The 17237-nt window shown below is 32.6% G+C and overlaps 1 protein-coding gene across 1 annotated transcript; it reads right to left on the reverse strand.

The window, feature by feature from the left end:
* Positions 1 to 9485: 9485 nt before the first annotated feature.
* LOC107896371 (protein NRT1/ PTR FAMILY 5.4) lies at positions 9486 to 13771 on the reverse strand. The gene is made up of 5 exons (XM_016821535.2): positions 13546 to 13771; positions 13238 to 13455; positions 12900 to 13151; positions 12517 to 12794; positions 9486 to 10483 (listed from the first exon to the last, which is right to left on the reverse strand). The coding sequence occupies exons 1-5, from the start codon at positions 13661 to 13663 to the stop codon at positions 9595 to 9597; spliced, it is 1755 nt and encodes a 584-aa protein (XP_016677024.1). The 5' UTR covers positions 13664 to 13771; the 3' UTR covers positions 9486 to 9594.
* Between the last annotated feature and the right edge of the window lie 3466 nt (positions 13772 to 17237).

Consider the following 17237-nt stretch of genomic DNA (forward strand, 5'->3'; position numbering starts at 1 on the left):
TATTGAAATCACTAATAGTAGAATTAAAGAAAAGATAAAAGGGTTTGACCGAGCTCTCGTAATGTCGACCCGTTCAAGTCTGAGAGCCACCTGAAATCTAATCAACAATGAAATGAGTTGAGAACTCAGTGCGTAAAAGACATTCGCTCAATTAAAACACATTTGTAAGATAGTTCCCGAATCTTAAGATTCAATTAGATAACAGAAGCAATTTCAACTCATATTCAGAATAAATCAGTTACATACGTAGAAGTAATTTCAGTTTCATATACAAAACATATCAGATTCATATGCAGTTATTTCTATCCCTCCCATCTGCTACACACCATTTTTGGCCATCCCAACATACCGTTAAGGGCGTTCAATGCCCAACCAACCCTACACAACATAGAGTGTTTGTCTGACACGTTTGCAAAGATGTAGCCTAACTGCTAGATCAAAATGGGACAAAGCGCCAGTTTCATATTTATACGCATCGTAGCTTAGCCACTAATTCAGAGCAGATTACTTCTTTCTTCACAATATCCCAACTGATGTAGATGTAGATTACAGATATCCACAACTTGTGTTCAGTCATTCCAATTCATTTCACAAATAGATAATATAGATCAGTATCAGAACTAACCATTACGCATACATACATTATCCATATATCAGTCTTAGAGCATTAGAGAGTCCTCATACAATCAAATTCAGATCATATATACATTGTGGAGGTTAGCGCTCGTGTTGGACAACACTCATGGCTTTAGGAACAAGATTCGGATGTAATTTATATGCTACACGGCCTAGACACACGCCCATGTCCTTGCCCGTGTGGCTCACACGTCCATGTCCTTGGCCGTGTGGTTCTAAATCATAAATAGTGAGTTACACGGCCTAGACACACGTCCGTGTCTGTTGCCCGTATGAACCCTGCATTAATATGGCTCCACATGGCCTGAACACATGCCCGTGTCTCTTTTCTGTATGACTTAAATTCGATGAACAATGAGTTACACGGTCAACCACACGGCTTGGCACATAGCCGTGTGAGCCACACGGCTTGGGCACACGCCAATGTCCTTGGCTATGTGGCGTTGGCAACCATGATTTTTGGCATTTAAAATTCACACAATTAAGGGTTTTCGGTACGCACTTGAAGAGATTTTGAAGTGATAAGAACATAGAGAGTCTTTGAAGCCTAAAACAACCTTCCAATCATTCAATCAACTGAATTTAACGATAATGAAACGCAATTATACACAGAAACTTATGTCAAAAACTTCGACATAGAACCTTCAACGGAAACGACACATACCAAAAGATTAATTGCGATTACTCGAATTATCCTACTGAGATCTTACTTCCAACACCTATTCCTAAAATAAGAAACCAATATTGTTTAACAATGAGAATTCATCCATTAGCACAAACTATCAATGATACGACACCGTCGTTTCTTAGAACTTTTAACGAATTATCACAATTGATATCACAAAAGACGTACTTACCTGTCCCGTACAACAGATCAGAATGAAAAGTTTAATGATCGACAATAACACACTGAAACGATCTAGAAATGAAAAATGAATGGACGAAAAAGAAAAAGAGAAGGAAAAACTTAAAGAGGAAATAAAAAGAAGAAAATAAAAAAATGTTTAAAATCTTTTTTCTTAACCACCAATGAATTTTTGACAACAAACAAAATATTACCTAATGCATATGATGGGTCTCGAACACGAAACCAGATAGAATGCAAAGGCTTAACTAGTGAACCAGCGGTCTCATTCTTGATGCAGGTTTACATAGAATTACACTTAACTATGTAATGCATGTATAAGGGTTGTTTTAAAATAATAGAACTTTTAATGATGTAACTTGAACTCTAGACCTTATACACAATAGCAGAACACAGAGCCACAGATACAGAAATTAATTACTGCAGAATCTCACTATTAACTTCTCAAAATTTTAGGGCATTACAACTCTATCTCTCTAAAAGAAATTTCAGCCTCGAAATTTAATTGACCCAAACAGATACGGGTATTATTGCTGAATCGAAGCTTCAGGTTCCCAAGTGGCTTCCTTAGTGTTGTGATTCCGCCACAACACCTTAATTAGAGTAATAATTTTCTTCCTTAACACCTTAACATCACGATCTATAATCTGAATAAGTCTTTCCTCAAATGTTAAACTCAGTCACAACTCGATCTCATTGTCAAGGACAATGTGCGACAGATCAGACTGATACCGTCGCATCGTCGAGACATGAAATACATCATGGATCTGCTCTAACTCTGGCAATAATTCTAGTTGATACGCTACGGGTCTGACACATTTTAAAACGCAATAAGTTCCAATGAACCTCAAGCTTAACTTGCCATTGTATCAAAATAGAATAACCTTTTTCCATGATGACATTTTCAAAAACACCTAGTCACCTACAGAAAACTCAATATCATTTCTCTTTAAATCAGTATAAGATTTCTATTGATTAGAAGTAACTTTAAGACGATCATGGATCAATTTAAAATAGTTTTAGAAACTAGCTCGGGGCCTAAAACTCAACGTTTACTTACCTTAGTCCAACATAGAGGAGTACGACACCTACGACCATACAAAGCCTCATAGGGTGCTATCTGAATACTCGACTGGAAGCTATTATTATACGCAAACTCAGCCAACAGTAAGTAATTTTCCTAACTACCCTGGAAATCTAATACACAACCCCGAAGCATATCCTCTAGAATCTGAATGACTCTCTCAAACTTTCTATCGATCTGAGGATGATATGCAGTACTAAAATTAAGTTGGGTGCCTAAAGCCTCATGACGTTTCTTCCAGAATCAAGATTGAATCATGGATTTCTATCAGAGATAATTGATACTGGAATCTCATACAATCTCACAATTTCAGTAATATACAGCTTGGCGAGGTTTTGTAGAGAAAAATATATTCTGATAGGAATGAAGTGAGTAGATTTGGTCAATCGATCAACGATGACCCAAACTGAATCTTTCTTGGTAGGGGCTAAAGGTAACCCACTAACAAAATCCATCGTTACACACTCTCACTTTCACTGAGGAATCTTAACTGGCTGAAACAAACCTGAGGGCAACTGATATTCAGTTTTAACCTTTTGGCACGTCAAATAGTGGAACACAAAAGCAACCACTTACTGTTTCAGTCTCGGCCACTAATAGAGTTCTTGGAGGACCTAATACATTTTATTTCAATTAGGATTCATAACGTAATGACTACTATGCGCCTCTTATAGGATCGATTGCCTCAACTCCTTATCATTAGGAATGCAAATCTGACCTTTGAAGCATAGAACTTTGTCACTGTTCAAGCTGAAATCGGAAGTTTCGCTCGAACCAACCTATTGCAGTTGTTGAAGTAATGACTTATCGCTCAACTACTTAGCCCGAATCTGTTCGACCCAAGTCGATTTAACCTGCAATTCAACTGACAGTCCTCTATCATCAACTAAACTTGGACTAGCTAATATCGCTCATAGATTGGACATCGCTCAAGTAGCACATTAGCTTTACTCAGATGGTACTCTATCGTGCAGTCATAATCCTTAAGCAACTCCACCCACCTACGCTGTCGAAGATTAAACCCATTTTGAGTTAACAGATACTTGAAGCTCTTGTGATCGGTGTAAATGATACACCTTTCACCATACAGATAGTGCCTCTAGATCTTTAGGGCGAACACAACTGCAGCCAACTCAAGATTGTATGTAGGGTATTACCCTAGTATATATTAAGTTGTCGCGACGCATAAGCAATCATTTTACTATCTTGCATTAGAACACATCTTAGCCTAACGTGTGACGCATCACTGTACACCACAAACTCCTAACCCGATTCTGGTTGAACTAGAACATGAGCTTGTGTCAGAACCGTCTTGAACTTATCGAAGCTAGACTACTGTACCTTAGACCATACAAACGGAGCATTCTTACGTAACAGCTTCGTCAGAGGTGATGCAATAAGAGAAAATCCCTTGACGAACCTTTGGTAATAACAGGCTAAACGTAGGAAACTATGAAGCTTAGATACATTTTTCGATTACTTCCACTCAACTATAACTTCTATTTTCTTGGGATTGACTCCAATCCCTTCTACGGTTACCACATGGCCAAAAAAAGAAACTTCTTGTAACCAAAACTTGCACTTATTAAACTTAGCATATAATTATTTTTCTCGGAGTATTCAGAGTACAATACAAATGTGACTATCATGCTCAGACTCAGTCTTGGAATAAATCAGAATGTCATCAATAAAAATTACCATAAACTGGTCCAAATACGGTTGGAACACCAGGTTCATTAAGTCTATGAATGTTGCTGGGGTATTCGTCAACCCAAAAGGCATCACCAAGAACTCGTAGTGACATAAGGAGTCCTGAATGTGGTTTTGTACACATCAGTCTCTTTGACCTTGAGCTGAGTGCAAATTGGAAAAAAAAGATGCCCCTCGAAATTGGTCGAACAAGTCGTCAATCCTTGGTAGTGGGTGCTTTTTCTTGATTGAAAACTTGTTCAACTATCGGTAATCTATGCACATTTTCATCAATCTGTCTTTCTTCTTAAAAAATAACACTAGTGCCCCACATGGAGACATTCGATCAGATGAACCCCATATCAGAAATTCCTAAAGCTGCGTTTTTAGCTCACCAGCTCCTTTGGTACCATGTAGTAGGGTGTAATGGACATCGGAGCAGTACCTGGTAATAGATCAATACCAAACTCCACCTCTCTATCCGGAGGTACTTTGGACAATTTCTTGAGAAAGACATCTAGAAATTCCCTCACAGAAGGATATCTCCCATAGAAAGCTTTGCAGGGATAGAATCAAATAAAAAAGGAAGGTATGCCTCACACCCTTTTCGGGCTAACTTGCGAGCCACAAGAGCGGATATTACATTAGAGAGGTAATCTTTATGCACACCAATCATAAACACCTCGTCATTCTTATCCATTCTCAGAGTGACTCTTTTAGTCACACAATCTAGATTGACTCGATACTTTACGAGTCAATCTATTCCCAAAATCAAATAAAATTCATTAAAGGGTAACTCCATTAAATCAGCCGAAAATACCATACCTTGAATCTCTAAGGGTACCCATCTATATACTCTATCAACCTTAACTGTCCGACCCAAATGACTAATCACAAAAAGCACTCTAGCAATATTTTCGGTAAGTATACCCAGATTTGCAGAAACAACACTAGCTATATATGAGTAAGTAGATCCAATATGAGAGCATAGTAGGAAACAAAATGAATAGAGAATGTATTTAAAATGACATCAGTATCATTGTTATCCCTACGGCATCTAGTCGCATAAACCAGTATCGGCTATTGAGCCTCAGCCTGACCTGCACTTCTACCTAGTGCTCTTTATCCTCTCGCTGAACCATTACCCTCTCTACCAGTACCATGAACCCTAGGTGTTTGTTGAACTACTCTCAGAGGCAGAACAAAACTCCGAACCGGAGCCTGTACCGTAACTGGTACTTGATTTGGTCGATGGGGACAATCCTTAACCCGATGCTCTATCGACCCACAACAAGGGCATGCTCCTAACATTTTCTAGCACTCGCCTGGATGGCATTTCCCATAATCACTACAGAATTGGATCTTGGTCACTACAGCTGGTCTCTAAGTTAGGCATACTTTCCATAGAGGATAACTCTGCTCGAGCTCTTCCTCGGCATCGAACGTCCACGACTACTGTAGGAACTTATTTTATTAATCTATCTACAATGTTAAAGTGTATAGATCAGTTCAGGCTTCCAACAGAATAATCTCACTAGCTCACATTTGCATATTTCACCAGAAAATAGTGTATGTAATACAGTGTTTCAGTTAACCATTATAACAAAACAGAAATACTTACAGGTTCGGCGTAGAAGGCTCGGTCATTTACTAATGTTTCAGTATTCATATTAACTCAGATACCATATTTTCACTTAACTACCATTTATCACACATTCTGAGCCCAAAAACAATTTGAGTGTTGACAAACTTGACTCTAATACCACTAAATGTAACATCCTAAACCCAACCTAGATATCTAGACCAAGTCCAAATAGTTACATTATCGATATTAAGAAACCACATTTATAACACAGTCAAAATAAAACCATTCAACATATTTTATCCATTACAATAATTAACTAACTACATAATCTTCCCAACATTACAATAGCATATAATATTGAAATTCTGAATAGTAAAATTAAAGGAAAGATAAAAGGGTTTGACTGAGCTCCTTTAGTGCCGACTCGTTCAAGTGTGAGAGCTACTTGAAATCCAATCAACAATGAAACGAGTTATGAACTCAATTTATAAAAGACGTTCGTTCAATTAAAATACATTTATAAGATAATTCTCGAATCCCAAGATGCAGTTAGATAACAGAAGTAATTTTAGCTCATATACAAAATAGATCAGTTACATACGCAGAAGTAATTTTAATTTCATATACAGAATAAATTAGATTCATATGTAGTTATTCCTACCCCTCCCATTCGCTACACACCATCTTCGGCCATCCCAATACACTGTTAAAGGCGTTCAATACCCAACCAATCCTACACACTACAAAGTGTCTGCTTGACATGTTTACAGAGATGCAACCTAGCTGCTAGATCGAAATACGACAAAGCGCCAGTTTCGTATTTATACGCATCGTTGCTTAGCCACTAATTTAGAGCAGATTATTTTCTTCTTCACAATATCCTAACCAATGCAAATACAGATTACAGATATCGACAACATGTGTTCAGTCATTCCAATTCATTTCACAAATAGAGAATACAGATCAGTATCAGGAATAGCCATCACAATACACATACATTTTCATCATCCATATATCAGTCTTAGAGCATCAAAGAGTCCTCATACAATCAAATTCAAATCATACATACATTGTGGAGGTTAGTGCTCGTGTTGGACAACACTCATGGCCTCAGTAACAAGATTTGGATCCTATTTATATGCTACATGGCCTGAACACACGCTCATGTCCTTTGCCCGTGTGGTTCTAAATCGTAAACTGAGAGTTACATCACCTAGACACACTCCTATGTCATTGCCCGTGTAGTTCACATAGCTTGAGCACACGTCCATGTCCCTGGCCGTGTGGTGTCGACAGCTAAGTTTTCTGGCATCCAAAATTCGCACAATTAAGGGTTTTTGGTATGCACTTAAAGAGATTTTAAAGCGATAAGAACATAGAGAGTCTCTGAAACCTAAAACAACCATCCAATCATTCAATCAATTGAATTTAATGACAATGAAGCATAATTATACATAGAAACTTATGTCGAAAACTTTGACATAAAACGTTCAATGAAAATGACACTCATTGAAAGATTAACTGCGATTACTCAAATTATCTTGCCAAGATTCATTACTTCCAACACTTATTCCTAAAATAAGGAACAAACATCGTTTAACAACGATAATTCATCAATTAGCGCAAACTATTAATAATACGGCATTGTCATTTTTTAGAACTTTTAACGAATTATCATAGTTGACATCACAAAAGATTTACTTACTCGGCCCGTACAACAGATTAGAATGAGAATTTCAACAATCAACAATAGCAAACTCAAACGATATAGAAATGAAAAACAAAAGGAGGAAAAAGAAAAAGAAAAAGAGAAGGGAAAACGAAGAAAAAACTTAAATATGAAAGAAAAAGAAGAAAACAAAAAAGAAAATAAAAAAAATTAAAATCTTTTGTCTTAACCACCCGTGAATTCTCAACAATAAGCAAAATATTTCCCAACACATAGATGGGACTCGAACATGAGACCAGACAGAATGCTGAGACTTAACTAGTGAACCAACAGGCTGATTCTTAACACAGATTTACACGGAATTACATTTAACTATGTAATTCATGGATATGGGTTGTTTTAAAATAATATAACTTTTAATGATACGACTCGAGCTTTAGACCTTAAACACAATAGCAAAACACAAAACCACAGATACATAAATTAATTACTGCAGAAACTCATAATTAATGTCTCAAAATTTTGGGGCTTTACATTTGTAATAAAACATAGGAGTTTGTGCCAATTCCCCTGAATAGATCACTCATAGGTTGTAAATGGCTATTCAAGATTAAGAAAAATACAACGATACTATTTCTTACAACAAGGTTTGATTGGTCACGCAAGGATAGTCTCAGGCACCAATGCTAGATTATCATGAAATGTTTAGTATAGTTGTGAAGGCTAATACCATTTGGATCATTCTAGCCTTGGCTACTTTTCAGCAATGGAAGCTTTGTTAATTGGATATAAACAATACCTTTCTAAATGACTATCTAGCCTGAGGAGGTTTATATGAAATAGCCACTTGGATTTGAGGTTTGTGGTCATGATGGTTCTCTATTAGCATGCAAGCTAACCAAAGCTCTTTATGGGCTCAAATAGGCCCTAAGATCCTGATATAGCATTCACAGTCAACAAAGTTTGTCAGTTTATGCACTCACCATATGATGAGCATTGGACTGCTGCCAGACGAATATCACGTTACATTAGAGGTACTCTTGACGGCTAGTGTTTCGACCTTCTAGCATGAGTTTGATAGGTTTTTTTTATGCGGACTAGGCAAGTTCACTAGAAGACTACAAGTCCACTTCAAGATTCTACATTTACCTTGGTGGGTAGTCTTCAAATAAGCAAACCATTGTCTCACGCTCCACCTTTGAGGCAGAATATCGAAGTCTTGCTAATGCTATTACTAAGATAACCTGGTTTTGATTGTTACTTGGTGAGATAGGTATCAATATTTCTGGCACACCAATAATATGGTGTGACAATTCTAGTACTGTGTCACTAGCTGCGAATCTTGTCTTGCATGCTAAAGTCAAACATGTAGAACTTGATTTGCATTTTATTTGGGAGAGGGTGTTACACGGAGAGTTACAAATCAATCATGTTCCTGGTTATGATCAGGTTGTTGATGTCTTAACCAAACCACTTACCGTGGGTTCTTTTTTGCGTTGTCGAGAAAGTTTGACGCTCACTACTATTTTTGATTCATTTGTTCAAGTTGCTGCAGAGGGAATATTAGCAACTACAGAGTAGTTACAAAATATTGAAGATGGGGATAAGTTGAATTAGTTAGCTTAGCTGGTTATGATTCTTTTGCAATTAGTATTCTGTTACAAATAGTTACAATTTGTTAAGCCTTTGTTGAGTTGTTATTTCAGTATGAATGTAGACATGATGTATTGATCATAATATGAATGAATTTTATGTTCCTCTCTTTTTCTAATAATTTCTCATTTCTTTTATATATTTATTTTTATAATATTATACTATGCTCTATAAAATCACTTGTCACTACTTTAACTCGGCTTTTAGAATTTAAGAACTCCACTGAATAACAATGTACTAAATATGTTTTCTTTTTCTATCTTCCAATTAAAATCATTCTAGGTAAAATAAAATATATAGATAAAAGAAAATAGTTAACTACTCTTGTATTTAAACTTTTGAGTAATATAATAATATAACATAATTACTAAGTTGTAACACATGCATTTTTTACATCGAAATAGCCCCAAATTTCATACTTTTACGTCCAAATAGCCTCCCATTCCCGACGCTTTCCCCTCACCAACTCTTTCATCATTATTTTCAACTTTTTTATACACAAATCCCTTAGAAATCCAAATATAAGCACACAAATTAAAAGCACTCAACCCTGCCAATACCCAATAAAAGTAATTAAGTTTTGCACGGTTTAGATTATCTCCCAACCATTCATTCCCATGCCTTAAACTAATGACTTGAACCACTGAGATTACAGCTGTGTTTATAAAGCTCCCAACTCCCACTACACTTATATATGCAGCTGCCCCAATGCTTCTCATTTCTTCCGGCATTTGATCGTAGAACAATTCTTGTAATCCGACTATTGTAAAGACGTCTCCTAGGCCGGTGAGCACATATTGAGGAAGTAACCACCATACGCTCATTGGGACTATGGCTTTCGGGGCATCGATTAGGCCATGTTTGGCAGCAGTGTTGACCCTAGCCGTCTCTACTAGGCCTGCAACAACCATGTTCAATATGGAAATGAATAGGCCAGTACCGATTCTTTGTAGCATTGTTATTCCAGAGGGATGTCCGGTTATTTTTCGAGCAATGGGGACGAAAACTCGATCATAAATTGGGACGGCAATGAGGATTGTGAGGCCCACGAGACTTTGAAGTGCTGCCGGCGGAACTTGAAAATTGGGTCCTATTGATCTCAACATTGTGCTGCCTTGCTTGGTGAAAAATGTGTGTAATTGAGTTATTACAGCACTGAACATTAAGCAACCAAGCCATATGGGGATAAGGCGAAGAACAAGCTTCACTTCTTCAACTTGGTTCAATGAGCAAAGCCGCCATGGATCCCTAGGTTTGCTCAAGGTGTCTTTATCGTCGATGATCATTGCTTTATCTAGAAATCTACAATTTCAAAAAGGGTCATAAATAAATTGAGCTTGAATGACTAAAATATTGTATAAATAAATATAAGGAGAGATCCATTTATATTAATACAAAATAAAAATAATTTTACACACTTTAATAATTTTTTGTACGGTTAATATCTTAACAATACAATCGTTAAATTTATTAATATATTTATATTTGTCATGCATGTAAATTTTTGAATCGATTTAATATGTTTGTTATATCGATTTAAAATATTGTCTACATTAATATATATTTAATGGTTGAAAGTTTCTTTTATATAAAATGAATAGTTAAAAATTTTGATTTACTCTAAACTTAACAGACATGATCTATGTGAATTAAACATGAAATATGAGGATTGAACTATTAAAATATTAATCATACAAAAAATTATTAAAATAAGTAAAATTACTCTGATTTTACATTAGTGTCAATGGATCTCTCTCCAATAAATAAATACTCTTGTGTTCTTTCTATTAATGAAAATTTTAAAATAAAAACATAAAAAATAATGAAATTGATTAAAAAATAAAACTAAACAAATAATGATGAGAGAAATTGGAGAATAGTGGTGGGTATGGTGAAGTAATTAATTTGATATAAGTACGGTGTGCAATTTTGCAAGAGAATAGGATCTAATTCTATTTGTGTGAACATGAATCAAGAGATTTACAAACAAGTCTAAAATTTATTAAACAATACAATTAAATAATAAAAAAGTAAAGCTAAAGCATTTGATTTCATATTATTTAATTTAAAGTAGTGATTAGATCACATAAAATTATATTTTATATGGATTCCTCTTTCTTTTAACATTATTAGTTAAAATTAAAATTATGATGAATTTGGTATGTAAAAGCGAGTAATTAAAGGTTTTGACCCCTAAAAATAGAAATAATTTAAATTAATTTTCTTATAAATAGAAAATTTATAAATTGATATATAGTGAAATTATATTTGAACTCTTAAAATAAAAAAAAATTTAATTCAGTCTTCTCATAAATAAAGAAGTTATAAATTAATATACAATAAAATTGTACTTTAATCCCTAAAAAAATTGTATTTTTAACATTTTATTAAGGAAAATTTAGGATAATAGTTAAAAAAAAGAATATGTTTGCTTGTGCATATTCTTTTTATTTAAAAATTTTTATATAATAATTTATTTGGTCCTTCAATTTTCCAAAAGAGTTAATTTAGTCATTCATTTAATTTTTTGGTTATTTTAGTCTTTGAATTTGCATTGTGTGTTAAATTATTTTAAAATAAATGAAAAAATTAATATTTGTTAACTTTAGTAACGTGACATCCACGTGGTAGTCCACATATATGTTACATTAACAATTAATTAATTTTTTAAAATTAAAAATATTTAAAAAATATTTTTATAATTTTTAATTTTAATTAATTGCAAATGTCGCATCCACGTATTTAAATATAATAAAACTTATAGAATTTACATGTGAGATTAAAGAAAAATTATTAAAAATTAATAAAAAATCAATCATGTGATATATTTTCTTATAAAATTCAGAAAAACATCATTGATGATGTATAAAAAAAATCAAATATTTAGATCATCATCTCCTCATAAAATAATTGTTTAATAGTACTAAAATCAGTCCAAGAATCTCAGTGACGGAATTAGGAACCTAGTTGTCAATTTACTACTTTTAAACAAATTTGAAGGTGTAGAAATTTACTTGAATTTGATATTTTCCTTTTTTTCTCTAAAATTCAAGCATTTCCAATTTTGTTATTAATTTTCCATTAATTTATTGAAAATATCTTTTTCCTATTTAAAGATAATATTGTTTTACAGGAATATGACAGTCTATATCCTCGTCACGTTCAAATACTTTAAATTTATATATATATATTTTTCAGGAACATTGATGTATTGATTTTTATGTTACTTTCTTAATTTATTTTATGATGTTTAAAATAATATCGATTTTGACTAAAAAATAAAATAATATCGATTTTGAAATTACTTGACTAATTTTTTATCGGGCATTATTTACCTGAACTGTTTTGTACGGACCAGGTTGCGACTCATGGTTTGACCTTTGACATGGTTCCCACCTCTTCTATCATCTTCATAGCAAATTCCCCTGCCACCGTGGGTTTCACTCACGCGCCACTTCTTTGCAGCGGCGACAAGGACCTGAGCCACAGAGGTGAACGGACTCCCTGTCGGCCGCTGCTTTCGGTACTTCCTGATCCCAATTAGAAACACCGCCAATGCTACCGCTAATGACCCTGATAACACCCCAAATCCTGCTGCCCAACTAACATTATCCTACATGACACCAAATATCACCCTCTACTTTAAAATTATTTAAGTAAAAGAGAAGGTTTAAAAGTATGAAAGGAAAGGTAGTTTAGGCACAAACTTTGATGTTACCTGGAGATAAATGACGACAACGATGGCGACTGAGGCGCCTGTAACGATCCCAAGGTACCACCAGTTGAAAAATGAGCTTTTGGCTGCCTTTTCTTCAGGGTTGTTCTCATCGAACTGGTCAGCAGCGAAGGTTTGAACGCATGGTTTATGGCCTCCTTCGCCAATCGCTAATACGTAAAGCGCTGTGAAAAACACAGCTTTGCGGGAATGCATAGGGATTACTGACACTGATAAGCTCAATAACACCATTCCCTGAATCATAAAGAACAAAAAAAAAAAAAAGAAGCTTGTTAAAAACATATCTCCAATCCCAATAAACACGATGCGACCGAACTTACCAAGAAGTAGATGACAGAGGAGGCAAGGATGGTCTTGAAGCGACCGAGGTATGAATCGGCAATGAAGGCTCCGAGCAAAGGGAAGATGGCGGAGACCCCAACCCATGTATTGACGTTCTTGGCTGCGGTGATCACTGGTTCTCCGAGATTGTTTGTGAGGTATGTGATCAGATTTCCAGCCAATCCGTAGAAAGCAAATCGCTCGGCCATCTCAACAGCTGCGTCAAACAACAATGACAATTTCATCAAACACTCAAGATAAAGATCCATGAAAAACGAAAACAGAAAGGAAGAAAATATTGGCTTACAGATAACAAAAAAGGCTGCTTTCCACCCTCCTTTGGAGGGCTTTTTCTGAGAAGAGAGCTTGGTGGGGTTTTGACGGTGGGCATTGTCTATGGTGACAGGAGCAACTGAGCTATCCATGGACGAGTTGGAGTGTAGGAAATTTGGCTGAAGAACTCGATGAAAATGGTGGGATGGATTGAGGACGATTGCTTCAACTTATATATGTGAAAAGTTATGGGCTTTGGGCATTTGAGTAAACTTCCATGCTCTTTTTTTTTCTTCCCTTTAAGCTATTGAGTCAAAACTATTTGGCTGTAGCATCCCACTTTGTCACTAGCAAAAACAGTAATTCTTTTCCTCGGATTTATATTTATTAAAATAATACTTTAAGTTTGGAGTTCAAATTTTATCTATATATGTGTAAGGTTATATTCTAATTATCAATCCCTGTAATTACGAATTTTACCATAAATAGAAAATTGTCTTGATTGAACAATATATATACAATTATACATCCTAAAGAACATCAAACGAATCACAAGAGAGAATATAAACTAACAAATTCTGGATTAACTGAACCAATCTGTTTTTATATTATAGATTCACATGGCTGATTTCTTTGTTTCATTAAACATTAAACCAAATTTCTTTAATTGTAAACAAGGACAAGGTTGCTACCAACTTGAACTTCCTATGTTAAGCAACCAAAGATTAGATTATTTTCATTCCTTAACAAATTGCTTTGATGGATACATGTTAAAAGATTAAATGGTTTATTACATATTTTCTTAAAATAGCTTGAGTTTGAATCATCATTATACCTGTTCAATCAGTTTTTTGCTCAACTGAATTGATCTGTATTGATTTGTGAGTCAACCGGTTCAATTTCTATCTTTGGATTGGTATTTCGATCAGTTCCAGATCCAACCAGTTTGACTAGTTAATCCATTCAGATTTTAAAAACATTAGTTCTAATTGATCAAATAGCTTTTTCAATTTCGTTAAGTCGAACAAGCAAGTGGTGAAGTTTGAAAATATAATTTATTATTAGTATCTCAACCTTGAGAGAACGAATTTTGAATATGACGAACATTGTCATACATAATAAAAGAAAAATAAACAGAGATATAACTGATTAAAAAAAACTTAATAATAATGATTTTTATTTAAATTTTTTATTAATGTATTTTAATAGTGCAGAAATTAAATTGTGTTTGAAGCATTATGATAATAATTAACTTTGCCAAAGAGTAGGAATTTTATCAATTAAGTTATTGAATATTTTTGGAAATATTTAACGAGAAGTTTAAAGGAAGGAAGATAAGATTCCAAAGATAATTTTTATTTTGTAAATTTCTTATTTCTTTCACTGTTAAAGTTAACTACCGTCCAATTCCACAAATACATACCTACCATTTGATAATAGGCTCGAGTCACTAAGGTTTTGGTACGGTTGGTAAAGGTAAATATGTGAATTTTCGAGTTTAATTATGTGCAGGCTTTAATTTGATTAGTTAGTTTGTAATTTAAATTGTTTAAGTTTATAATTTGTGATGTAATAATTTAATTTTTTATTTTAATTTTTAGTCTATTTGTATTGTAATAATTTAATTCTTCATCAAGTGATTACTTAAACATATATTTATGCTTATATTTTGATTATATGGTACTTGCAAACTTTAAAAATATAAATATATCTTTGGCTCGAAAAATATTTAAACCTGAAATTTGATATTAAAAAATACGTAAGTTTGATGAAAAATTTACTAATTTTTCTTAAGGTTTATTTATTAAATGAATTTTAAAAAAAAGATTACTTTACCCTTTATTATTTATATTTTATTTTCAATATTTTTCAATTAAAATAATAAAATTATTTTAATTATTTTTAAATTAAATTATAAATTTCATTACATTCTAAGATAATTATATGTTAATCATAGTGCTTTCTTCTGTTAATATATGCAAGTGCTTTTTATGTATAATCACAATTGTAATAATAAAAAATAAATTTGAATAGTTATAACTAAAACGAAACTATACAAGGTCCAATTATAATCATAAACTAGAATAAATATAGGTTGGGAATATGCACACCATTTGTATAAAATGAGGGATCTTATACTTTCCAAAGCTCTAGGGCATTAAGCTTACCTTTAAGCTAAGGTTTTATTTTTAAAAAAATTGTTATAAATTATAATTATAATTTTATTTTGTCTTCTCTTTTCCTTTTTATTTATTTTTTAACAAATGTTTATGTTAATAAATGTTAACTATTTAAATATTAATTTAATTATAATACTAATTTTAAGATAAATTGTTTTTTACTTTTATATTTTAATTATTATTTTTTCATTAGGATTTTTTAAATAATGATAACTAATTAATTTTACATAAAAAATAATTTAGTGTATTCAGGTTAATTTTGTACCAAAAAATAAATCAAACATATTTAATTTTATAGCATCATTATTTTGCAATTGAAAACAAAGAATGTATCAACTAAATAGAATATATATAGATATATAATAAGGCTATAGTCATTTTTTTATTTAAATTTTACTTAATAAATAGATTTGACTAAAAATAATTAGACTTATTGATAAATGTAATTTTTAAAAAATTAAAAGTAAAGTATTTAAAATATAATGTTAAAACAAATAAAATGAAATAAAAATAATTAAAAATTTTTACATTAAGTGATAAGTAGCTCATTATCTACACTTTTTCATTGAAAAAAATTATCATTTATTTATTTTTTAATTATAGATTGTCAAACATGCTTAAAAAAACCAAATCACTAAAAATATCAATTTTTAATTGATTTAATTTTTTGGTGAGTTATCAAACAACGTCTAACATAGAATTCTTTTTATTTATACGAAAAAAAATTCAAAAAACCTCTACTTTTTACAAATAACTATTTTTATGAATTATTAATATTATATTTATTATTCATTAAATTTTGTCTTCAAATTATTTTAATTTGAAATTGAATAGTCAAATTCAATGAAAAAAATTCAATTAAACAAAATTAAAAAGGTCAAATTCAAGATAAATTAAAATATAGTAATAAAATTATCTTTAATTAAAAAAATACTAAATCAAATATAAATAAAAATAAAGTAAGTAGGGTGACAATTTCTTAAAACCATAAAAGGATAATTTATATACACACATAAGCATACACATTAATTTTTTTTTTTGGGCATACTTTCGTACCTTAAAGGGGGAGCCATTAGAGGTAGGTAGTAGCTAGGCAATGATACGTCCTATTTTATTCTTCATTATTCCTATGGTTTAGTAAAGGAGTTTTCACCTTTTAGTGCTTCTTTCTTTTGAATTGTGTTCGTTTTGCTTCTAATGGTATATAGTGGGTGATATATCTCTCTCAAATCTTTGTTTTGACTTCAACTGTTTTTCTCACTTATTATTGCCATTCAAGAAAAATCAAACGCAGATTATCTATATTTCTTCAATATAATCAAAAGGGAAACTGAAAATGAGATTCTAATAATTCATTAGTTTACAGAGAAAGTCGAATATTAGAGATGACATTTTTGAAAAGAGTAATCATGAATCCATAAAGAATTAGTCTATGTGGATAGTAAAATGGATTGGAAGGATTCATTGATAATAAAGAGGCTTAATTCTTAATTTGGTACTTAAACTGTACTCTTTTTTTATCTTGGTACTTAATTTTTTTTTCACG

This window comes from Gossypium hirsutum, chromosome A10 (assembly GCF_007990345.1).
Source record: "Gossypium hirsutum isolate 1008001.06 chromosome A10, Gossypium_hirsutum_v2.1, whole genome shotgun sequence".
Classification (NCBI taxonomy): Eukaryota; Viridiplantae; Streptophyta; class Magnoliopsida; order Malvales; family Malvaceae; genus Gossypium; species Gossypium hirsutum.